General features: G+C 51.7%; 2 protein-coding genes across 10 annotated transcripts in view; one reads left to right on the plus strand and one right to left on the minus strand.

The window, feature by feature from the left end:
• Positions 1-5,925, plus strand: part of Snph (syntaphilin) — a 39,587-nt gene extending 33,662 nt beyond the window's left edge. For all 7 annotated transcript variants that reach the window (XM_041670961.1, XM_041670963.1, XM_041670964.1 and 4 more), the window contains one exon: positions 1,930-5,925. In XM_041670961.1, coding sequence (XP_041526895.1) covers positions 1,930-3,097 — 1,168 coding nt within the window. In that variant the 3' untranslated portion in view covers positions 3,098-5,925. The remainder of the gene's footprint in view (positions 1-1,929) is intronic.
• On the minus strand, positions 5,915-23,385 carry Sdcbp2 (syndecan binding protein 2). Of its 3 annotated transcripts, XR_005976057.1 has the most exons (10): positions 23,296-23,385; positions 14,473-14,545; positions 13,025-13,094; positions 12,194-12,294; positions 9,740-9,898; positions 8,998-9,173; positions 8,746-8,917; positions 7,480-7,571; positions 6,634-7,236; positions 5,915-6,570 (listed from the first exon to the last, which is right to left on the minus strand). XR_005976057.1 is itself a non-coding variant. In XM_041670968.1 (9 exons), the coding sequence occupies exons 2-9, from the start codon at positions 14,524-14,526 to the stop codon at positions 7,182-7,184; spliced, it is 879 nt and encodes a 292-aa protein (XP_041526902.1). In that variant the 5' UTR covers positions 14,527-14,545; positions 23,296-23,385; the 3' UTR covers positions 5,915-7,181. The 3 variants fall into 3 exon arrangements, 2 of the variants coding, with proteins under 2 accessions (XP_041526902.1, XP_041526903.1); XM_041670968.1 differs by having other exon boundaries at positions 5,915-7,236; XM_041670969.1 differs by lacking the exon at positions 23,296-23,385 and adding an exon at positions 16,078-16,166 and having other exon boundaries at positions 5,915-7,236.
• Between the last annotated feature and the right edge of the window lie 752 nt (positions 23,386-24,137).

The following is a 24,137-nucleotide window of genomic DNA, read 5'->3' on the forward strand; positions in this document are numbered from 1 at the left end:
GTCATTCCCCATCCTCTCCAGTCATCCTGGCACCTACCAGTCTTCCTGTCCTTATCAATCACTGGGCATGATATAGTACAGCATGCATGACCAGCCTCTACCAGTCCAGTCGGGCTTGGTTGTGGTATCAGAGGTTGGGTTGGTCTACAGGCTCCACCATCCTTGAACTAAGGTTCCCTTTTCGGGTTCCTGCCCTCTTCCCAGTGATGCCCAGGGTCTGATTGCCCTTTTGTACTGATGTCCATGAGGAGCCAGAAGCCCCGCTCCTAGCTTCTTCTCTGGACCAGCCAGCAGTGGCATATAGGCCATCTACCTGTGTTTGGCAGAATGTCCCCAGCCACTCTATTACCCTTGAAAGGTCCCACAGCAGGCCTGTCCTTGGCATACGGCCTTTCTCCGAACACCCTCCAGGTATTAGTTAATAGCCAGACATACTTTCTGTGCTAACCTCCCTTTGACAACTGCCTCCGTGTTTGTGGACACTGTGTCCCCACAGTTTGAGGTGCCGTTTCTTCTGTCTTGCATCCTCGCTGGCCCCTTCTTTTAAGGTGTGGTTCAAATATTATTCCTATAGCCTCAGTCCAGCTCAGGACTGGGGAGCCATTGTCCCCGAGGTCTAGCTGGCTCCAGGAAGAGAAGCACAGGGGTGGCTAAGCTGAGCATGCCCAATTCCTCCCAGGGCAGGCACGAGTAGGAAACAGAGATACTCCACCCTGAGGAAGAGAAGGGAGATCAAGGACCCCATGCTTGTTACCTGCCTGCTCTTGCCACTCAGGTAGCTCCAGTTCACTGCCCTCCCCTAGCCCACTGCTGAATTACACTATGTGGAGTGGTCAGACCCTCCTAGAGGATATTGCTTGACCTTTGGAGCCTATTCCCGAATGGGACTGCTAGTCTAACTTTGGAAAATTTGTGGTTCCCTGTGTGGTACAGTCACTCTGCTAGGCTCACAACCCCCCAGTGGTAGCATTGGTAGTTTGTTCATTAAACCAGGCTTCTGGGAGAGATGTGGAGCTCATGGTGAAGAAGGTCCTGGTAAGGAATGAGTGGTAAGCCCCCCGCCCCGTGAGTGTCCTGCTTCCCATTGCTTGCAGTCAGTGTCCACTGAGTGTCACGCTGGTTTCCCCTTAGCCACTGTGGCAGGTTCACTAATCACCTCCCTCTTCAGCACCCCCAGATCCAGCTGTAACTTGGGACTTGAAAGGCCTTAGCCTCTCTGGGTGGGAGTCTGGCTGTTGTTCTGCTCGCTGGCACGGCTCTTCTCCTGGTATCTGCATTTCTCATCCATCTCTTCAGCCTCCCCTCTTGACAGTAAAATATAAGAAGCTTCTAGCATGCAAACAGGAGAGCCACCCAGTCCTCCCCCTCCTCCAACTCTTTTCACTTCTGGGCATTCTGCAAGAGGAAACTGTAAAATCATGGGCTCCCCCACCAACACCAAAGGTGGTCATTTCTCTCACGTCACCACCCCCTCCCTGGGAGTCTGGGGACAAACGTCTGTCCTCTTAAAACACTCACAAGCTGCTTCACTAGGAAACCACATCCCTCTCTTGTGTTTGCTGCTTCGCATTAAGGGTTTATTACATTTTTATAGCAGTGGGCTCGTAATTAAGGATCTGTGTAGTCTCTCCTGGAGGCGATGATGTGAAGGCTAGACTTAGTGCTGAGATAGGGATGTGTCTCCTCCTGCCATTTCTCCTTGCTCTCAAGGGAGTCTCTCCTGCCTCGGCCCCTGGCTCCACCCACCCTTCCTCCTCCCAGTAGGATCAAAGGAAGAAGAGGCATTATATCTTCCCACTTTTGTCTCTAGCTTTGAGCCACCCCACTCGAAGGCCATCTGTGTTTGGTGACATCCCCTTGTCTCTCTACAGCAGCAATGACAGGTCAGGAGGCCAGGCTATAGAGCTAGCGTGTTTCCTTTGCTCACAGGGACACGGAGATCGATGACCTGAAGACTCAGCTGTCTCGCATGCAGGAGGACTGGATTGAGGAGGAGTGCCACCGTGTGGAAGCCCAGTTGGCTCTGAAAGAGGCCCGCAAGGAGATCCGGCAGCTCAAGCAGGTCATTGACACCGTCAAGAACAACCTGATTGACAAGGACAAAGGGCTACAGAAATACTTCGTGGATATCAATATCCAGAACAAGAAGCTAGAGACGCTGCTGCACAGCATGGAAGTAGCCCAGAATGGAATAGCCAAGGAGGAAGGAACGGGGGAGTCGGCTGGTGGGTCCCCGGCACGCTCCCTCACCCGCAGCTCCACCTACACCAAGCTGAGTGACCCAGCTGTCTGTGGTGACCGCCAGCCAGGGGATCCCTCCAGCACCTCTGCTGAGGATGGAGCTGACAGTGGATTTGTGGCTGCTGACGACACACTGAGTCGGACGGACGCCCTGGAGGCCAGCAGCCTGCTGTCGTCAGGAGTGGACTGTGGCCTTGAGGAAGCCTCGCTGCAGAGCTCCTTCAACCTGGGCCCTCGCTTCCCTGCCAGCAACACCTACGAGAAGCTCCTGTGCGGCATGGAGGCCGGTGTGCAAGCCAGCTGCATGCAGGAGCGGGCCATCCAGACAGACTTCGTGCAGTACCAGCCTGACCTGGACACCATCCTGGAGAAAGTAGGCCAGGCTCAGGTGTGTGGGACAGTCCCCAAGGACAGGCACTCAGAGCTGGATCCCCACCCCTCAGGGCCCAGAGACCCCAACTCAGCAGTGGTGGTGACAGTGGGTGACGAGCCTGAGGCCCCAGAGCCCATCACCTGTGGGCCAACTACACACCGGCCTGCAGCCAACTCCAACCCGGGACTACCAGTGAGTGTGGTGTGTCCCGTGGAAGAGGAGGAGGAGGCAGCTGCCTCTGAAAAGGAACCCAAGAGTTACTGGAGCCGCCACTACATTGTGGATCTGCTGGCTGTGGTAGTGCCGGCTGTGCCAACAGTGGCCTGGCTCTGCCGCTCCCAGAGGCGCCAGGGCCAGCCCATTTACAACATCAGCTCCTTGCTGCGGGGCTGCTGCACAGTGGCCTTGCACTCCATCCGTAGGATCAGCTGCCGCTCACTCAGCCAGCCAAGCCCCAGCTCAGCGGGCGGCTCCCAGCTCTGAGGTGGCTGCCAGCCCTCCGCTTTTGGCAGCGTGACCACTGATTGTAGGATGCCATTTGCTGCCCTCACACCCCCATGGGCATCCTCTTAATTTACTTTCAGGTCTGGAATAGCGCCCCCACCCCAGATGTTCATAGTGTCAGGGCCTCAGGAAGGCAGTCCCAAAGCCTGAGAGAAGAGGTAAAGGTGGCCAGTTGAAGAGGGAGATACTGGTAAGAGCTCCCCTCTGGCCCCTCTGTCCACCCAGACTTCAGACAAGGCAGGCCCTGCTCGGAAAGTCTTGGGCTGTGTTGATCTGGGGACCTGCCTTTCCCTTGCACCATCCTTTCCAGCACCCAGCCCAGTCCGTGTCTTCTCTCCCAGGCCACCCCTTGCCCTCTCCTCTGGCTCCTGGACCAGTATTAGCTCCTCAAATGGAGGCAGCCAGGACTCAAAATGCAGAGAACCACTCCAGGCAGGGTCTGGCTGCCCAGGTCCCACTGAAGCTCCAGCCTCTCCTCCCTTGTCCTGGGATGCAAAAGTACGATCCAGCTGGAAGGACCAGCTCAGGCAGGAGGGGGAGAAGGCAGGGTAGGTTCTGTGTCTGTCTGTCTGTCCTCCAGGCCTTTCCCCCACAGTCCGTTTTCCTCTTGGCTCCTGGGTGTGTTTGATCTTCATGAGCTGTCCAATGCCCATTGCTACCCCTGACACACTAATTATGGATTGGGAGAGAGCGCTTCCCCAAGCCCCAGCTTCCATTGGGTGAATCCGTCAGCACAGAGAAGGCAAGGCGAGCAGCTCTAGGGCCCTTTACCTTCTGAGATGAGTCATCTCATCTGTAGCCTAGAGGTACCTCAGCAATTTGGGAAAGTCAGGGGCCCCTTGCCCCAGGCCCCTTTGGCCTGGCCCTACCTATGTTTGCACTTGGTTCCCTTAGGGTCTTGGTTTCCTGCTCAACCCAGAACCCCCAAATGGCTTGCTTTCTGGGATGAGGGTTTCTGAATCTGACCCAGCTGTCTCCAGGGGAAGGTGGCCATCTGGAGGAATCTGAAGGGGGTTCTGAAGTCACAGCATCTGCCTATCCATGCCAAAGCAGGGTCCCCTGGGCATGTTTCCTAATCAGGGGCGTGGCCAGGCAGTGGGAGCCTGCCTGGGCTGCTTCTGGTCCAGGCCCAGTCAGCCTGGGAAGATGCCCTGATCCTCACTTCCCTCTTCTTCCCAGAGAGGTCAGACCTGACTGGCCCACACCGGGGAGTTGGTAGAAGCCTGCATCTCACTCTCTGACCTAGAAGCCTCTCTGGTTCTCTGCTAAGGTCGCTTGCCCTCGCCGTTGCCCCAGTGGCCACTACTTGACTCATGAGTTCTGCCCCTCCACTCTGTGCCCTCCCCCGAGGGCACCTGCATGCACTGGGAGTGGGCAGCCAGCCTAGCCATCAGGGCAAGAGCCCTCTGCCACGCGCTTTGTGCCTCCAAAACTCCCCCACCTTGGCTGAGGCCTCAGACCAGACGTCCTTGGTGGAGCACCCCTACCCCAGCTGAACCAAACCCAAATGCCTGAGGCCTCGCTGGGGCTGCCCCATAGGACACTGGGGTGGTGCCATGGAGAGACGGGATAAAACTGATCCAAAGCCAAGCCAGGACTGGCTACGGACCCAGCCTCCTGCGCCGTGCACTCCTGGAGCTCCATATGTCTCCTTAGCAACAGTCGAGGCTCTGCTGAGAAAATAAATGTATGAACTATATTTGACAACATAAATCCATATATTTTTCACCACTGGCATTTAGTCCAACTTCACAGCCCCTCTCTGTTCCATGTCTTGCTGTCTGGGCCTTCTTGTCGTGTCTCGTGTTTTTGGTGAACTTGGGCAGGGTTAGAACTGCGGTCCACTCTGTTCCTGCTGCTGGAGAAGCCATTGCAAAGTGCCCGGGTCTGTAGAGGCAGTAAGTGAAACTGACTGTCCTTGCTCCTGCTCCGACCCTAGCCCCGCCTCGCAGGGGTCCTCTTCTGGGAGTTCTGCCTATCAGAAGGGCTCTGCTCCTTGCCAGTGGAGTGAGCAGATTACTACCCAGTCCTTGGGTGAGCTTGGATCCCTGCAGGCTGGGGTACAGGCCCTGCTCCTAAGTGTATATAAGCTCAGAGTCGCGTATCTGCAAAAAGGGGCTGCGATGCCAGGAGGTGGGCTTGGAGGTAGACACTTCAGCAGCCTGCTGGTTCCAGACGTGAAGAAGGGGGCTGAGAGCAAGTTGGGACTGGGCCAGGCTCCCTCGTAGATGCTCATTCCCAAAGCCCCCCCCTTCCTTCCAGTTGGCCACCCCCATAGGCTGCGAGTTGCCCTCTTGCCCTTGGCTCCTGGAGCAGAAATGTTTAGGGTGCTCCTGTCCCCTGCCTCCAGTCAGAGCTGACAAGGTCTTGAGGAAGTGTACCCAGGAACTACCTTCTCTAACTACTGAGCCCTCGGAGCGGAGTGGCTTGAAATTGTGGCTCCTTAGTTCTGGAGCCCTCTGTCAGGGCTCAGTGAGGACTTCTGAACAGAGGCACTCTTGAGCAGAGTTCGTGACCAATGTCTTCAAGCAGGTAGCATCCATAGCTTTTCACTGAGACCCCTTCCCACCTGCGCAGACAGCAGATCCCAGGCTCTAGGGCCAAAGGCGACTGAGGGGCCTCCACCAGGGAATTCAGTCCCCTCTGAACTAGATGACAACACAAACAGGCCACCGTGCACTCTCACAGGGGACACAGGAGGGGAGCTGTGGGGTGGGGTCCTGACTCTCGGTCTCCTTTGTCTTTTTGTTCAGACAGAGTTGTGCCTGTAGCAGACAGCTCTGAATTAAAGCATGAAGACACACACAGCCCCTCAGCCTGGTGTCTTTGTACTGTGTCATTTCTCTAAGTGGGCTAGGGTGGGTGAGAAGCTCACCATGGCACCCAACACAGATGGAACCAGTTATTGGCTGGCTCAGCCCCACCAGGCCCTGATGTGTAGGACTCAGGCCTCTCTGCCCATCAGGGGTTAGGTACAGGATCTAAAATTCCCACCCTGATCCCAGGTCACATCCTGCCCAGCACTGGGACAATATTCCAGTTCTTCCCAGCAGTCCTGAAATGGCTTCTTTGGCCCATTCTGTAGCTACAAAAACAACCATGCCCATTCAAGCAGGGTCCCAAAGTCAGCCTGTCCCTGCCATTCCACAGCCACCTGACCCTCAGCGCCAACATCGTATGACAGACTGGCAAGCATGCCACAACACACAGACTGCTGCTCTCAGAGACACAGATAATGCCATGGCCTGGTCACTGTCCAAAAGGAAAAGCAGCCTTGTCATGCCCCATGTCATGGGACCTGGGATTCTGGAATTTCCAGGAACTTTAATGGAAGTTGCTGTGTTTAAAATCCAGTCTTTATGCAAAAGACAGTCAAGGGTCACAACTAACCTACAACGGACAGTCAAGGGTCACAACTAACCTACAACGGACAGTCAAGGGTCACAACTAACCTACAACGGACAGTCAAGGGTCACAACTAATCTACAGACAGACAGTCAAGGGTCACAACTAACCTACAGCAAACAGTCAAGGGTCACAACTAACCTACAACAGACAGTCAAGGGTCACAACTAACCTACAGACAGACAGTCAAGGGTCACAACTAACCTACAACAGACAGTCAAGGGTCACAACTAACCTACAGATATACAGTCAAGAGTCACAACTAACCTACAGACAGTCAAGGGTTACACAAGTGATCTATACACATCTGTGATAAAGATCAATGAAGGCAACACACAAGGAATTCCTCTGTCAAGTGACTGACTTCTAGAAGAGGCAAAATTCTGCAAAGGGACCCAGCAGCACTCGGTGACATTCTGCTGTTCTGCCTAAGTGCCCAGCACCTGGAGCACAGAGAACCAAGTGCCTGCGTCACACCTGTGCCGCAGCATAGCTAGGAATCAGGATCCAAGGAGTCAGGAAACAGCAATGACAGACTCATCCACTATGTATCCCCCTGGGACATGCCCCTGAAACGCCCAGACCCGAGCAGCAAACCATCTGCAACTGTTGCCATCTTCACTGCAGAATGGTGGGAGGCCTGGGCTGCCCTGTGACTTCAGATGTCTGGAATGGAGTGGTCCATGGTATGCTGCAGCAGCAACGGGGATAACCTAGACAGGGCGAAGATGACAGCGGCTGAAACTGGCAGCTGTCCTTCACCCCCACCCCAGCCTGCCCGCTCCCCTCATCCCCCACTTCTAAGGATCTCAAGTCATGAGAAGCCACTAGCCACCATGAACTGAAGAAGAGTCAAAGACAGAACAAAGCGGACAGAGCTCCGGGTCAGCACCGAAGCTGCCAGGGCAAAGGAGATGGAGAGAGAGCAGAGGGCAGAGATGGGTTAACAGCCTTACTTTTTGACCATGTGCTCATAGATCACAGTAGGAATGAGGGTCAGTGTGATGACGTTTCCAGCTGTAGTCAGGATCTCTGTAATTTTTTTGTCCTGAAGAGAAGGAAAATGATTGGTCATCGTGGGGAGCAAGAATAGCACTGCTACCTGACTGGTAGGTAGCTCAGCATGGCTGTCCCTAGAGGACACCATCTACACCTCACACCTGCCTGCAGCAGCTGGCTGCCCGGGACCCTGGACATCTCAGGGAAGCTACTGTTCCTCTCATTTGAGAATTGGCAGGGTCACAGGACCATGGCACTGGCCTCCCATTCTTGGCCTTACCCCCAAAATGTGGTTCTCCAGCTTCGGCCACAGTTACATGTAGGCTTCTGTGGGGGACACTAGGTCCACCTACGTGTGTCCTCGGGTTCCTGCTGGCTCACCAGACTGAGCCAGCCACATGGGTCCTCACCTATACCTCCTGACTAGTAAGACCATGAAGAAAACAACAGTCTTTATGCAAACAGTGTTCACCAGACAAATGACTACAATTACGGTAACAAGCCTCTGGTCCCTGATCAGGTCCTAGTGACCATCATTTTGCTTTGCTGACATGTGGGCTCCTGTGGGAGACACGGGGCCCACCTGTGTGTGTCTGCAGGTGTGAGATGCCACCACCTGCCCCACGAGCACTATGGGATGGAGAGGCACCCCCACCGTAGTGGCGTGAGTCAGGACTGAGTTGCCCTTACTTGTTCAAGTCTCAAACCACAGCTCATCACTGCCCATTCCCAGAAGACACCTCTCTTCCCACATCTACAGCAAGGGCCTACAGCCGTGTGTACCTTCTTGCTCTGTAAAGATAGAATTCACCTACCCTCCCTGAATAAGTCAAGGCCAGAAACGGATTTCCAAATCACAGTTTTCTAAAGGAAACCCCATTACTGAATGTGATCAGCATCCAAACAGAAGCACCGCACAGAGGAGGAGGTGCCCTTGTGGCCAGCAGCCACCTGCGAGCCCACGTCCTCACACATGACAATACCCCCCCACACCAGCACATCTTATCTTGCATGCTAGTAACTAGAGTGAATTCTTCCGGGCTCATTCTGATTGACACTGCTCAGAGCGCCACGCACACAGCATACTACTGAAGTCCCCATCTACCTTAGGATGGGGATGTTGAGGCGTTGGCAGGTTCTACAGCCTACGCAGACAGGAGCCGTCCCAACCCCACCATCTCCACAGTGCCTGCATTTCACGGCAGAGCTATGCCACTGCCTACCTTCAGCCCAATCACGTTCTGTCCGTTCACCTCACACACATAGTGGTTGGTGAGAAGTCCATTACGGGCTGCGGAGCTTCCCTTTACCACAGATACAATCTTCCCCTTCTTGATGAAAAAGCCAACTTGGCCTGAGCTGTCCTTGTGCATCGTGACAGTCCGCTGGAATGGCCTGGTAGAGAGTAACAGTAAGCTGGGCCTGTGGGTGTGGCCGGAATCAGGCAGGGAGGATGCTGGGACCTGGCTACTGACCTGTCCCGCACAATCATGACGATCTTCTCAGCCGATGCCTTCTTCAAGGCTTTGTGAGCTTTGTGTGTGCTCCACCCTGCACAGTCACACCCATCAATCTGCAGGATCTGGTCCCCAAAGCGCAACCCCACAAGGGATGCGGGGGTATTGGCCTGAACCAGCTGCACAAAGAGCCCCTGGGAAGCAAGACTCCAGAGTCAGCACCCCTGGCCCCTCTAAGATGTTCTTTCCCCCTTACCCTGTGAGCTTACAGTGTAGTGGGATCTAAGATCTGCAGGGGAATATGCAGGTTACCCCTGTTTTCCTGGAGGAAAAAACACACCAGAACCCACAGAGTACGCCGAATTGGGATTTCAGCATTACACTCAATTCTCCTGTAGCACCCTTCCCAAAGGCATCTGGCTGGCTTTCTCTGCAGTCATCAGGAAGCCAGACCCATGGGAGTTGGGGTGCAGGAAATGGGGGCTCTGAGAAAAAGGAGCCTAGTATGGGACTTACAGAGGATTCCTGCTGCAATTAGGCTCAGCCTTGAGGCCCCCGATATTAAGGTGCCCGCTTTCAACCTTCCTTACTGTGGGGCTCTCTAAGCCCTGGGAGGGGAGGTCCCTGTACACTTCGCCATCTCAGACTGCCTGGAAACTGTCCCAAAGGGAAGCTTGTATCCCTGGGGCTGTGACAAGTGCTATTTAGCACCAGAGGGGCACACTGCCCTCCATGGAGCTCCTCCGCAGACCTGAATTACCTTGTCAACAGTCTGCAGGCGCAGTCCAGTCTTGCCACGCTCATCCTTGCACAGATGGATCTCACGCACTCCGGGCTTGATCTCTGCACGCAACACACCCAGGTTGTTCCCAGAGACTGGTGCTACCACCTGGCCAGGCCCAGGGCTAGTGACCATCATCTGCAGACATAGTAATGGGGAGTTAGCCAAGCACCTGGGGCCCGTGCCTCAAGGGTCTCTGGGTTCCAGGAAGGATGAGTAAGATATTGAAACAGTCCAAGTTACACACACCCACACACACACACACACACACACATGCACACACACACACTTTGCAGAGGCTGAAAAGGAACTGAGCTTGATGCTGCCACTAGAGGGCATCACAATCCATACTCCTAAACATGAGAGGAAAGGGAAAGGAAACTGGGTTCAGGAAGAGAGAAAGGTTCCTTTATTTTCCTTTTTTTTTTTTTTCTTGGCTTCAATACACATTTATTTCAAGTGAGGCATCTGAAGAACAAATAATTCTTAAATTGTGATTCAGGTTGAAACAACTTCATAAAAATATGCTGAGACCAGGCACATCCACAGATCTCAACCACAAGACCATTTCTTTGCCCACAAAGGAAATGAATATCAAGAAGAGATCCACTTACAATTCACTTAAAACAAGGACATTTTCACAGCAAATGATGCGCCATGAAAATGAAAGACTAGGTTTGACTTTGTCTTGAACCAAGAATAAAAATTAATGAATGGCTCCTCCTAGGAGACAGAAAAGCCATTAGGAAAATGCAGGTGAAGACTCGTCATAATTGGTGGTGACACCGAGTGCTGGTGAGGATGCAAAGACACCAGGCATTTGGCACCACTGGCAGGAGAGGAGAATGCACAGCCCCTCCAGAAAATAGCCTGACAGCTGCCTGTGAACATATACTTAACACATTGTGCAGCAATTGCAGATTCCAGCCTGTTATGCCAAAAAAGGAAACTTGTATCTATAAGACAGTCTTTATATAACAGCTCTGTATGCAATTGTTAGAGACTATAAAATTGTCCTTGTCAGGTAAGAAGCAGCAGCTATGCACACATGAGAACCTGAATTCAGATTCTCAGGATCCACATCAAAAGCTAGGCACATGACCATGCATCTATCACCCGGTGCGAGGGAGCTGGGGAGACAGAGACAGGAGGATCCCTGCCATTCATTACCCAGCCTGGCTGAATCGATGAGCTTCAGGTTTAGTGTGAGACCCTGTCTCAAAAAATAAAGGTGCAAAGGGCTAGAGCAAGACATCAACCCTAGTCTGCATGTGTGCGCGCACACACATTCACAGACACACAACTAACACATACATAGAACACCCCCCAAAGAGTCATAGTTTCTGGTTTTCACTTATATAGCATTCTGAAATGATAAAATTATAGACAGAAAACAAGGCTGGGAGTGTGGCACAGAGGTAGAGCATCCTTACACGAGGTACCCAGTACTGCCAAAGAAATAAAAAGTCAGGGAGGAGGAAGAGTAAAGAATGGAAGAAAGGAAAGGAAGAGAAGGTTGCCTAGAGTTCTAGAGGGTTGGCGGAAGGAGGAGGTGTGACCACAAAGGGATAGAAGATCTTCCTGAGGAGAGATGGTCCTACCCAGACCTATAGACACACTTTCCTAGTGTAAATTATTGGACTTGCTATTATACTGCAGTTACAAGAGCAACACTTGGTGAAGCAGAGTTGCAAGTTATCAGGAACCTACTATTTAAAAACACAAAAAGTTGAAAACATTGAAAGTAAGTACAATAATAAAAATTTCTGAGTCTGGAACTGGAGAGATGGCTCAGCAGTTAGGAGAACTTGCTGCTCTTGCAATTCCCAGCACCACAGGATGGCTCACAACCTTCTAGAACTCCAGTTCTAGGGGTCTGCCACCCCCTTCAGGCTTCCTTGGGTACCAACCACACATGTAGTACACATATATGCCCGCAAAATAATCATATATATAAAAATATAATAAAACAAATCTTTTTCAAAAACATCCAGGAAGCCAGGCGGCGGTGGTTCATGCTTTTAATCATGGCACCTGGGAAGCAGAGGCAGCCTGATCTACAGAACAAGTTCCAGGATAGCCAGAGCGACACAGAGAAAGCCTGTCTCCAACAACAACAACAACAAAATCTAGAAGAAGTGGTGCATGACTTTAATTTCAGCACTTGGAAGGTAGAGGCAGGTATTTCTATGACTTTGAAGCTATGGTCTTCCAAGTCAGCCAAGGCTACACAGTGAGAACTCATCTCAAAAAAAAAAAATCATAAGTCAGGGTCAGTGCATCTGGGTTATAAAGAATGGCTGGGTTGACACACCTGAACATGCACACGCGCACGCGCACACACACACACACACACACACACACACACACACCTTCTTAAATGGTAAGATCTAGATGTTTAGTGATCATTTGAGGCAGGAGACAAATACCTACATTGTCACCATCTGGAATCTGAGGCAGGCTCTTCTGGACTTCTTGGCTAGAAAGGGACAACCCCATGTAACTCTCCAATTCTGCCAAATTTGGGTACAACTCTAGTGGGAAGGAGGAGACAAGGTGTCACTCAGCAGCTTGTGCAGAGCCGGCTTTGGTTGGCCAGGGTCATTCATTTTCAGTGAATCTGGAATACTTCAAGAGCACCCTGATCCCCTGGAGCATGTAGCGTGTCCCAGGGATGCTTGCCAGTGGCACAGGACAGCTCTGCCAAAGGCCTAAAGCACCCTTGTCTAGGAGCAGCCTCGGCATCACTGAGGTGCTCAGTTCAACTGATTCGACATAAGCTGGACAGGGGACACAAAGCCAGAGCAGGTGCCGGACTACCAGGGACCACAGGCCATGACGAAGGGCAGCTCAGAGACACAACAGAGCACAGAAAAGACGAACCATGGGCTCCAGTTTCTCTCGTGGGGCTGACCCAAGACCACTATGGGCTTCTATAAGGGCTACCTCAAAAATCCGCTCTTCCCAGATGGTCTGCCTATGGTCGCACCAAATCAGGCAATTTCTGCCTCAGTGTCGGTTTCTCCAATGTTTCCTCAAAGGGTAAAGGTGAATTGTACACGAGCCCCACCAAGTGACAGGTGAGAAATGGCCAGAATACCAGGCCACATCCTTAGGGTCAGGACAGCGCACACACCCAGAAGAGGGGGGCCTGCCCAGGAATAGGAGCCCCAAGTTGCCTTCCACGCCTAGTGAGAAGCCCGGGAGTGCTGGGATGTGTGATGGAGTTGGAGCTGTCATGACTCTGGGGTCAGACTCCCTCACCTGAAAGCGGGGGTGCAGAAGCCATGGAGGTCGACGGTGTAGGCATCCTGGGTGTGGCTCTGGCTTGGGCCTGAAAAGGACGTGGAGAGTTGCTAGCTGTTCTGAGCATTGAGTAAGATTGTAGACAGGTGGTGGCGGGGTGCTCGATGCTCCAGACCACATGGAAATGTAGCCGCTACATGTGCATGTGTGTAAGCCAGGTATACAAAGTCAAATACTGCCTGTGCTCACTCACACCAGAGCTACATGGATCGTGCTCTGTAGCTCAGTGGAGCAACTACGATGCACAGCCAGCAATGGCTAATATTCCGAAATAGCTCGGAGGAGGATGAGTATTCCAAGCCCAAAGAACTGACATAAGCCTGGAATGATCGATGTGCCAGCCCCCCACACCCTATCTGACCAGTACAGTGTACACAGGTGGAAAAGTCACACGCACCCGCAAATATGCATAGCCACAAAGTGTCAATTAAAAATAAAAATAGTATGCTTCTGGCTTATGAGAAATGGGGCTCAGCAGCCAAGAGTACTTGCTGCTCTTGCAGAGGACCTGGGTTCAGTTCCCAATACCCACATCACAACTCACAACCATCTATAAATTCAGTTGCGGCGGATCTGACACCCTCTTCCGGCCTCTGTGGGTACCAGGCATGCACATGGTACATATACATTCATGCAGGGAAAACACATATAAAAAGTAGAAAAGTAAATAAATCTTTCTTCATGTGCCCTCTTTGGACATGCATCTTTCTGGCATGCATTTCTCTGGGGCCTGTAGCCAACTATTTTCTTCCCATGGCAGCCAAAGCATGAAAGCCCAACTCCCCACCGAGTTCTCAGAGGGAAAGGCTGAAATTCCCAAAGACTTCTAGGAACTCAGAGGGGCTGGAAGAGGCTGTCTGGGGTTGAGCACACTGAACCCTGCATTTCCTGGGGAAACTGGCTGGCACCTGGGGTGCTCCTTCAGAGGATGCGGAAGTGCCAGAACCCACATGACTGTGGCTGCTTTTTCTTCCTCTCAATGGGCCTTGACTCCTGGACTCTCCCCTCTACCCATCAACCCAGTGGTTCCCATCATTCCTTGTGCTGTGACCCATTAATATAGTTCCTCATGTGTGGTGACCCCCCCAACCATAAAATTATTTTTGTTGTTACTTCATAACTGTCATTTTTGCTACAGTTATGGATAGTAATGTAAACATCTGTGTTTTGCGATGGTCTTAGATGATCCCAGTGAAAGGGTCATTCAGCTCCTAAAGGTGTCTCGACTCACAGGTTGAGAGCCACTGCATCAGCCTCTGCGCTGGTCCCAGGGCTTCCAAGGACTTCCCAAGGGCTCCCAGTACCCAGCATCCCCCAAGACAAGCTTTAGTTATTTGGGCTAATTCCCAAGGTCACCATAAAGGTCACCATAAAGGACTCTAGACGAATGGAGCCTGTTTCCTTACCTGGATGACTTGGCCCACCTTCAGGTCCTCCAGAGATGGGTACAGGACAGACATACCTGCTCCTCGAAACACCCTGTAGAGCAGAGAGGGTGAGGAAGGTTGAGGATGCGGCTCCCAACCTTCTGAAAAAAATGCAGGATAGCTGGCTCCTGCCACCTGTACCCCACAGCGCTCTAAGACCACCACCAGGAGTTGCTGTCCCAATTTAAGGAGCAGCAGTCTGTTTCTCAAGCTCATAATCTCCACCCACAAAATCCCACATCTGACTGATCCTGAACCTTAGAAACCAAACCTAGTGGATCATTCAAGATGTAGCCAGAAGAGGCAGGGTCAAGGGCCATGTGTCAAAGGTTAGGTGAACCACTGAGTTTTCCTCATCCACATCCAATTCAGCAGGTGCACATGGAGCAGCTGTTGCACACCAGGTGGGGCTGGCAGCTGGCACAGTACCACTCACAACCAGAAGCAGGTTGGGACTTAGCATTGAAACAGAAAGGCGGGAGACTCTAGGCACTCCCAGCCCTTCCTTCCATCATTAGTGTTTCAGCTCCACAGTGTACCACCATCTTAGGCAGGGCTGTTGCTGCTGCGATGGAACATCATTGATACCTAAATCACAAAATAATCACTCACCAGTTCAGAATTATGAATAATAAAAGGGTTATTTATTTAAGGGGAAAACTTACAGATCACTGTCCTAGATAACAGTCCTCTGTGCAAACAGGAACAGAGTCTAGCACCCAAAGCGGGAGACAGAAGCATGAGAGTGGGCGCATGTTTACCGCTGCTTTTACAGTATAAGAGACCACGCCCAAGTGGGCTGGTATCTTAAAGGCTATTGGCTGAAGGAGCGGAATGTGTTCCCACAGCACCTCCCCCTTTTGTTTAAATAAGAGAATTCCAAACCCAATACAAAACTATATGCACTAGGAACAGATATCAAGTATAATTAGAATTACAACCAGCATAAACAATATTAAGCAAGGAACTTATGCTAAATGTTTTAATAAACATTCTATCCTATGGAGTCTAAGCGATCTGTAAGTTTTCCCCTTAAATAAATAACCCTTTTATTACTCATAATTCTGATCTGGTGAGGGACTGTTTTGTGACTTACGTCATCATCTGGCACCCCTGACTCTGTCATACTTCCTGCCCTCTGCCAAGCAAGCCACTCACTCCAGCTGGATACCACACCCTACCTCCCTGTCACCTCCCTCTTGCTGGACCTGCCTCCTAGGTAAAGGTCACTGCCCTGCACACTGGGCCCTATCATCAGGATAGGCTCTGAGCTATAAACCCACCTCGAATTCAGCTATCCTGTGCCTTCCCAGTTCATGGCCACTATTCATGGTCAAGGTATGTCCTTCTGGCCCACATGTAACAGGAATGCCAGGAAGTGGCATAGGGAACTGATTAGGCTGCACCATGATGTGTGAAACCAGCCCCATGACCCTGCATGACCCACAGGGCTCTGAGGCCATTCTCATGAGTCACTTCTCCCTCTGTACCTGCTGTCTCAAGCCATGTCCACCTTAGCTACCCTCCCCCCACCCTTCCCATGTAGTATCAAGTCCCTCCCACCCACGTCTCTGCCATACAGACCTCCTTCACTGTTCTGTCGCTCATCAATGCCACAGAATCCCCTAAATAGGCCATGGCTTCCTCTTTCTCTGCTCCCCAGACAGTAGGCAGCAGGCCTTTTAAAGCATGAGGCCAGGATATCGTGGCTTTGTTTGAAGCCCCAGGCCTCTTGGGAGGCAGGAGCTGATGCAGAGGCCTTGGAGGAGTGCTGCTTGCCAGCGTTGGCTGAGTCTAGAAAACAGCTTCTGTGTGCTGATCTCAGGAAACGCTTCCCAGATCTCACCTGACTAACGCAGGTCTCTTAATCCCCTCTGATTCTCAGTTCCAGCTGGCCAGCATCTACTGGCCGAGGAAGTGATGGTTATTTACTTCAGTGGCGCTGGTCTCTTACTATTTACAGCTGAGTCTTTAGTCCCAGCTGGCCAGAACCACATTCTTAATTCAAAATATCAAACGGTCCCACTAGGGCCTTTGCTTCTCTCGGAAACTTCGCAAGCCAGGTCTCCGCCATCTTCACTGCTTTCGGCACTATCCTCTAACCTTCAAGTTCTCTCAGTAGCTCACCAAACTCTGAACACTCGATGGTTTTTCCAGCCCGAAGTGCCAAAGCCCTTCCACAATCCTCCCCAAAATATGGTAAACCACAGCAATAGCCCACAATCCTGCTATCAAGTTCTGCCTTAGGTTTATTAATTATGTCATGAAACACAGCAACTTATGACCAAAAGCAACTTGGGGAGGAGAGGGTTTCTCTTACTTTCATATTCGGAATCACAGTCCATTGAGGGACACCAAGGTAGCAATTCAAAATGAACAGGAACCTGGAGGCAGGAGCTGATGCAGAGGCCATGGAGGAGTGCTGCTTACTGGCTTGTTCCTCATGGCTTGCTCAGCCTGCTTTCTTATAGAGCCCAGGACCATCAGCCCAGGAGTGGACCTACCCACCAATGGGCTGAGCCCTCCCAAACCACCCACTAATCAAGAAAATGCTCGACAGGCTTGCCTACAGCAGATCTTATGGAGGAGGCATTTTCTCACAGAGGTTCCCTCCTCTCAGACAACCCTAGCTTGTGTCAAGTTGACATGGAAATAGCCAACACACACACACACACACACACACACACATACACACACACACACACCATTAGCTTCCCTGGAACATAGCCTATATTTCCTAAAATGGCCCCAAGGGCTTCCTAAATCTTCTCTGGAATGGAACTGGTGGTTCAAGGGCCACATATAAGGAAATTGTACTTGACCTTGCAGAATACTTAACAATTTGCTGCTTAAATGCAGAATTGTAGATGCTACCCTTCTCATTGGTCCTGGAAAAGCAGGAAGCTTTGGCAACTGAAGCTTCAGCTGAACATCCCCAGACTCCAGTGTGCGCGGCCACCACTCTCCATCGCTTCTTATACCCAAGCCACTTTATTCACTGGCGTTGAGTTCCAATAGATTTTTGTTTGCCATTTCGACTTCACTCCCCAGTTCCACATCTTTCTGTTCCCCCAACCCCTACTTTCAACTGCTGCAACAAAGAAATATTTTCAGATACCGGCATGGATGTCACTCTCTCCCTTGTCTCTCAGCCTTAGAGTGGTAGTCCCTCTGTCTGACAGGGACTGTCTGAGTCGCAACCTCTGGTCCTTGTCCAGCTCATTCCTAACAATTCTCAAGTCTAAAACCATTGGATCCTTCACATAGGAAGCCTGCTTTGATTGGTCCATGCCGTAGTGCTCCCCCTGTGTCCTTATCCTGTTTATTAACCAGTCTTGTAGTTGACTCTACTTGTTTCGCGGTTTGTTAGACTGGGAGTCCCAAGAGGGCCTTCTCATTGGCTGCAGAATGCCTCGAACCCTGTGCATGGAGGATAATGCAATGATATAGCAGAGGCAATACATCTGAACTTCCACTCTTCCCCCTTGTAAAGCAAAGTTCTGTTATTTCAAGGCCATGCCCTTCTTAAGAATGGAACCAAGAACCAGAGGTCTAAACGCACCTTGTGAGGCTTTTTTGTTTTTAAAATATGCATTGGTGTTTTGCCTGCATGTACGTCTGTATGAGGGTGTCAGGTGCCCTGGAACTGGAGTGACAGACAGTTGTGAGCTGCCATGTGAGTGGTGGGAATTGAACCTGGGTCCTCTGGAAGAATGGCCAGTGCTCTTGACTGCTGAGCCATCTCCCCAGCCCCCACCTTGTGTGCCTTAATCCTGTGTAGTTCCTTAAATATGAATTGTCAGATTATGGGCCTGCCCCTTTAAGATGATCACTCTAGGGGACCAGATCCTTCAGCCTGATTTATGATCCTACCCAGAACCCAGCTCCTCTGTGCTCCTTGTCACATGGTCTCTCCAAGACTGAATCATGTGGTGTGGCACTTTCTGCCACTCTCTGAAAGGACATAAAACTCAAATAGTTTCCCACAGCTCTCGCCTCCCTGATCTGTCCATGACAGTTTCTCTCCGCCTCTGCCTCTGCCTCTGTCTCTCTCGTTCCCTCTCCAGGTTTTGAAGGGAAGCCCTAATCATGTTGTTTTTAGTAGAAGACACCATCCTTCCGAATGCTCTCCCTTGTCAAGGCCTGGCCATGGCTCCTGTGATCTCAAGGCTTTCCCCCCAACAAAGTTTATTCCTGAAGGGCACTTTTGTGTCGGCTTCTTTCCAACACTGTGCCCAACTTACCCAACTGCTTGCAGCCCCTCTTCTCTGACATGAATCTGTGTCAGAGAATCTGAAAATAGGAAGTTCATTGCTAATCTGTACTGAAAAATATAAATAGCTGACCAGGGAAGTAACATCGCCAGGACTCCTTGGCTGCTGGAGGAGACAGCTGCGGTCCTCAGTCCTAAGCTAGTCTTTGGGGGCAAGAATGACTATCCTAAGACAAGAATTCCCGGGAGAACGGGCCAGCATGACTCTAACCTTTTAGATCTGCTAAGGGAAAACTTCTTCTGGAACCTGCCCTACAGAGCACCCTCCAGGTGGCTTTTAACCTTGAAATAATGCCCAGCAGTTACCATATACCAAATTTGCTTTGCCACCAGGAGTAGGAACTGCACAAATACGAACCTAAGAGACCACCCTGTCTACCTTTTTCTGTTGTTCTGTTGTTATTGTTGTTTTTCGAGCCAGGGCTTCTCTGTGTAGCTTTGGAGCCTGTCCTGGAACTCACTTTGTAGACCAGGCTGGCCTCGAAATCAAAGATCTGCCTGCCTCTGCCTTCCGAGGCTGGGATTAAAGCTGTGCACCCCTCCCCCAACTATGTCTACCTTTTTCTAACAGTACAGCAATAGAGCAGGCGCATTTTGCAGCTGCCCTCTGAGAGAAAAGAGGTCCAGAGTCCCCTAGAAGGGGCCGTGCAGTCTTCTATTGCAGGCTGCTTGGTGGGTATTCTTTTATTGCAAGTTGCTGTTCTTCCCCTCACTACAAGGCGTCCTTGCCTGTAACTCAAAGACGAACCCTGTGACCCGTCCCTTCTCTCTAGAAATGGAAGTGAGTAAGCACAGACTCTGCACACTTCACGCATTAAGGATCCGGGAGCGTTCCAACTGTCCAGGGACCATCCTCCGTACGCACCTACGTCACACGGTTCCATGACCACCCACCCCACAAGCGGCCTACACTTCGCAATCCCAAAGCTCAGAGCCCAGCCGGAAACCGCGTCATCCGTGTGGGTTAAAACAGAAACCCCGCTCGCTTGCGTGCGGTGCCAATGACGCATGCGTGCCCGGCCCTCTCGCTGGGGGCTCCCAGGATACCCCGCGGCTGCAGAGCCACCATAGCAACCTATTGCCGCTGAGTTGCAGAAGGTGCTAGTAGAATCCACCCAGCCTCTGATCTCCTTCTGGCGTCGGTATCCTGAGTCCAGCAACACAGCAGAGTACCGGACGCGAAGACCAGTCAGGCTCTGCAGCCCTTCCTCCTCGTGTGTACCCAAAGAGATTCAGAGCCGGTGCTTCTCCCTAGAGCCCCTTGTTGGTCGTAGCTGGTCACCCCGCTTGACTTACTGGGCACTAAGGCAGCAGTGGACGGGAGAGGAGAACAGAGTTCACACCGGGCCCCGCTGCTCGTTCTGAAAAGGAGAGTCCCTCTCCCTTTTAGTTTAGAAGCGCCTTCAAATCCCTAGGTGTTGCCTCTGATGTTGCCCTCTCTCCCACGCTCTCAGGATTCCGGCCTGACCCTGACTCTTGACCTGCCCTGCTTGAAAATGCACCCCCCCCCCCCCAAACACACAGGCACCAACCACCAGTGATGAAACTATTGGCTGCCTGCTGCCCAGGGAAGTGGAGTTGGCTGAGGGATCACTTTCCACAGACAGTCAGATTGATCACCCTTCATAAGGGACTCAGGCAATGGACTCCAGGGGGTGCAGGGGATTAGCTGGAAACGCAAGGAAGGCCATCTCCGCGGGAGAAGACCCGCCTATGCCCATGAAGGATGGGGAGTTTAGGCCAGTGAAGGGAGAGTAGACTATTCCTGGCTAGGGAGTTCCACCTGCTGTTTGGATATTTATTACCTTCAAGAGACTTTCTGGAAGTTTCCCCAAATCTTGACAGCAGCCCCACCAAATACACCCACAGGCTGCGCCAGAAATCTGGAAGTTACCGTCAGCCCCTGCCTTTACCTTCTGGGAGAAGCGACCCCTAGCTCTTGACATCAGAATTAATCTCAGACTTCAAAAATGCCCTGAGTGGCTCCTGGCGGGCAAGTCTCTGTCGCTCACTGCATTTCATTCATTTCACACGGCTTGCTGCTCTAGAACTCAGCCTGCTCCCCTTGCCCGTTCCCCGTGTCCGCTCCCCCGTGCCCGCTCCCCGTGCGTGCATGCTCTGCAGTGCTATTCCCTGTCTTGAATGCCATCCACAGTTCATGTGGCGAACCATTCTGTTCTAAGCCTCCCTCTAAAATATCCTACCCACACACAGCCTCCAAGGTTCTTCAAAGCTCTTCCCCCTAGACCACAGCATCTCATGTATCCCTAGTCATTATTCACTCGACAGATGTTTGGGAAGCACTGAGCCAGGCTTTTTTTCCCTGGGACTGAAATCCCACCACGTTGTTGAGTTTGCCTGTCATCCTCACTGGCCAAGCCCAGAGTCTTCCTAAAGTTAGAGGAGGAGAAAAGCAGGCACTGGGAAGAGAATTCTGACACCTAGTGAGCCACTATTTCCTCCCAACTGAAACAACAGCCCCAACCCAGAAGGGAGTGGGAAACCTAAGGAAACACAGGAGACTCTGAGAGGCTCAGAAAGGTGTGACCCACAAAGCCCTCCCCGAGGTTATATAAGCAAGTGAGCAATTGTCAGGGAAGAGATGGCTCTTCTGAGGAGCAGGCTCTTCTGAGGAGCAGGCTCTTCTGAGGAGCAGGCTCTTCTGAGGAGCAGGCTCTTCTGAGGAGCAGGCTCTTCTGAGGAGCAGGCTCTTCCGAGGAGCAGTCTGCAGTCGCTACCCTTGCTGGAGTGGGCTCTTCTGTGACGTAGCTGCCTTCGAGCCACCCAGGCTCTTTCAACCCCACTAAACTCTGTGGTTTTGCCACTGTTGACGTGGGATCTTTTATTTGGTCTGTCATTGGTTCTGAGGTGAACAGATGTTTGTTCACATCTCCCTAGGAATGTCACTTGACACCTAGTCGCAATGTGTAGAAAGTCCTTGGAAGAATAACCGGGCGTAGAAAGGGAAGCAACAGCCCTAATGAGGGACACAGAAAGTCCTGTGACAGGGAGTTTGTTCAGTTCCCACAAGTTGTTAGCTTCTTCTTCCTTGCGCCTGGAGGGACTTTCCTTCCCCACACCTTTCCGATTCCATCCCAGAGCTTTCTATAGCTCTCCATATCATAAGCAACAATAACACCTACAGTGTATCAGCAGTCAGACCCTGTGGAATCAGAAGGGCTGGAAGGGGGCCCATCAGCCCCCGTCTTTGAACTTGGAGAACACTTTGTTCCAAGCTGCTGGAGCTCTGGGACTCCCACTTGTTCCTGCGGACAGCTCATCCATCCTTCAGAACACAGAAGCGTGGGTTACTGCAGCAGAGTAAATAGCTCCTGTAAGGCCAGATTAGCCCAGGGATCTGGTGAATCTGCGAGGAGGAGGCTGTTGCTAAGCCACAAGCATGTGCCCTCTCTGTTCAGGGCTGCGTTGTGCCAGAGGGAACCGGACTCGGGAAATGCTGTTCCCCCAGTGAAGGGCCAGGGGAGGCAGAGCAAGCTGGGATGTTAGAGAGAGGCCTAACCTACTGCCTCCGTCTGTGAGAGCAGAGACCAGGAAAGGCTCTATGGCATTTCTTTTGTAATAATACTTTCACCGCGGAGTTATCCGGGCATAAGAAGATTAGCTAATAATAGATAGATAGATAGATAGATAGATAGATAGATAGATAAAAAAGAAGATTAGCTAAATGCGATACACATAGAGACCACCTAGAGCAGTGCCCAGCACAGGTAGGCAACTCCATACCAGCTGTCTGCTCAGCACACATGCGTTCTTAGTACCCCTAAGTCCAGGTACTGTTTGAGACAGCAGCAGTAAGAAGTGAGCAAAACTGTCTTTGAAGCAGGGACTTGGTACTGAAGAGCTGAATTTAAAAGCTCTAAGACTCTGTAGGCTGTGCCAGGTGGGGGGAAGAACTGGAGAGGAATATGAAGCAGGACGGAGAGCAGAGAGAGGCAGTAGGACTAGGGGAGGCTTGCTGTGGGGCGAGAGGCATTTGAGCAAAAGCTTAAAGGGCAGGGTGGGCAAGAGCAGTCCAGGGAGGCAGGGAGGCATACACCCTGAACTGAGAGTGTCCTCTGTGTGGAGGGACCCCTGACCTGAGACTGAAGGTAGCTGTTCAAAGGACTCCGAGGGAGGAAACCTGCGAAGACGGGAGACCTCCAGAGAGAGGTCCTGGAGGGCTTGAAGGTCTCGGTGAGAATTGGGCCTTTCTTGAGTGAGAGAGCCACTAGCGAAGTCTGAGCACCCGAGAGCCACAGCCTTTGTGGCCTCTTGGCTAGGGGCAGTGGAACAGACTTGAGGCAGGAGTAGAAGTATAGAGAAGGGCAGAAAATCATTCACTTCAGACACTGCCTGCGCCTGGGGTCAGAAGAGGAAGGCTGTGCACCCGTTGCATTCCAAGGGCAAAGCACGTTTAGAAAGGAACTGCCCAGGAAGTCCTAGACCACAGGACAAGGGAGGAAAGAAGTGGCCTTTGACCAGGTCTTGCTTAGCTCCTCGGTCCCAACCAACACAGATTCTGTTCTTACCTGCTGGCCAGATGCTGTGTATCTGTCTCCGGCCACTGCGGAGTCTCTCGGGATGTGCTGGTGGCCTGTGTTCCAGTTGGATCCCTGCTCCTGGAAGGGTGGTGCCCGCCCCTTGTTCAGCTGACTCACCGTGAACTGGGATGGGCCCAGGTTAGGCTGTGGCTAGGTAAACAGAGCTGTCACCAGGCCCACTTGAGGCCTCTGCCTTACTCCAGACACAGAGGTGGGCTTAGGGACACACAGCTGATAGGAGTAGGTGTGCAAACCAGGGCTATTCGGCCCTGTGAGGAAGGCAGCCCTGGCTGTGGAGGCCTCTCTCTGCTGAGGGAAAAGTCAGCTGACTGGAGAGCAGTGGGATAAACAGCCTGGGTTTTTTAGGGTGGCCATATTTTGTAACCTAGCGTACTTCTTAGAAAGGGTCTCTGAACCTAGGGCTCACCATTTTGGGTAGGCTGACTGTCCAGCAAGCCCCTGGGATCTGTCTCTACACCCCCTGTGCTGGAGTGCTGGAGTTACAGATGTGTGCGGCTGTTCACAGCTCTCACATGGGTGATGGGGTCCTCATTACCCACGGAACCATCTAGCCATGCTTATCAATTTCCCAAGAGAGCAGTAAACATGGATCTTTAAAAAATCAACTGATTGTCTCCTGGAAGGAGAATTAAGGAACTGTGTTGTGATAGTGTTGGTGCAGGAAAACATTTTTTTCCTTTATTTCTTTTTGTTATTTTTTTTAAAGATTTATTTCTTTATTTAGCATACAATGTACTGCTGGCAAGGAAGGCACCAGGTCTTATTACTGATGGTTGTGAGCCACCATGCGGTTGCTGGGAATTGAACTT

The sequence above is a fragment of the Microtus oregoni genome, unplaced genomic scaffold, assembly GCF_018167655.1.
Source record: "Microtus oregoni isolate MIOR12 unplaced genomic scaffold, Mior012 000020F_ref0000438, whole genome shotgun sequence".
Classification (NCBI taxonomy): domain Eukaryota; kingdom Metazoa; phylum Chordata; class Mammalia; order Rodentia; family Cricetidae; genus Microtus; species Microtus oregoni.

Coding starts and splice junctions, on each gene's coding strand:
- Sdcbp2 (XM_041670968.1), bottom strand. CDS start 14,526: ATGTCTGTCCTGTACCCATCTCTGGAGGACCTGAAGGTGGGCCAAGTC. Junction 13,095..14,472: donor AGGTGGGCCAAGTCATCCAG/GTAAGGAAACAG, acceptor CGTCCTTTTCAG/GCCCAAGCCAGAGCCACACC. Junction 12,295..13,024: donor TTCTGCACCCCCGCTTTCAG/GTGAGGGAGTCT, acceptor CCTTCCCACTAG/AGTTGTACCCAAATTTGGCA.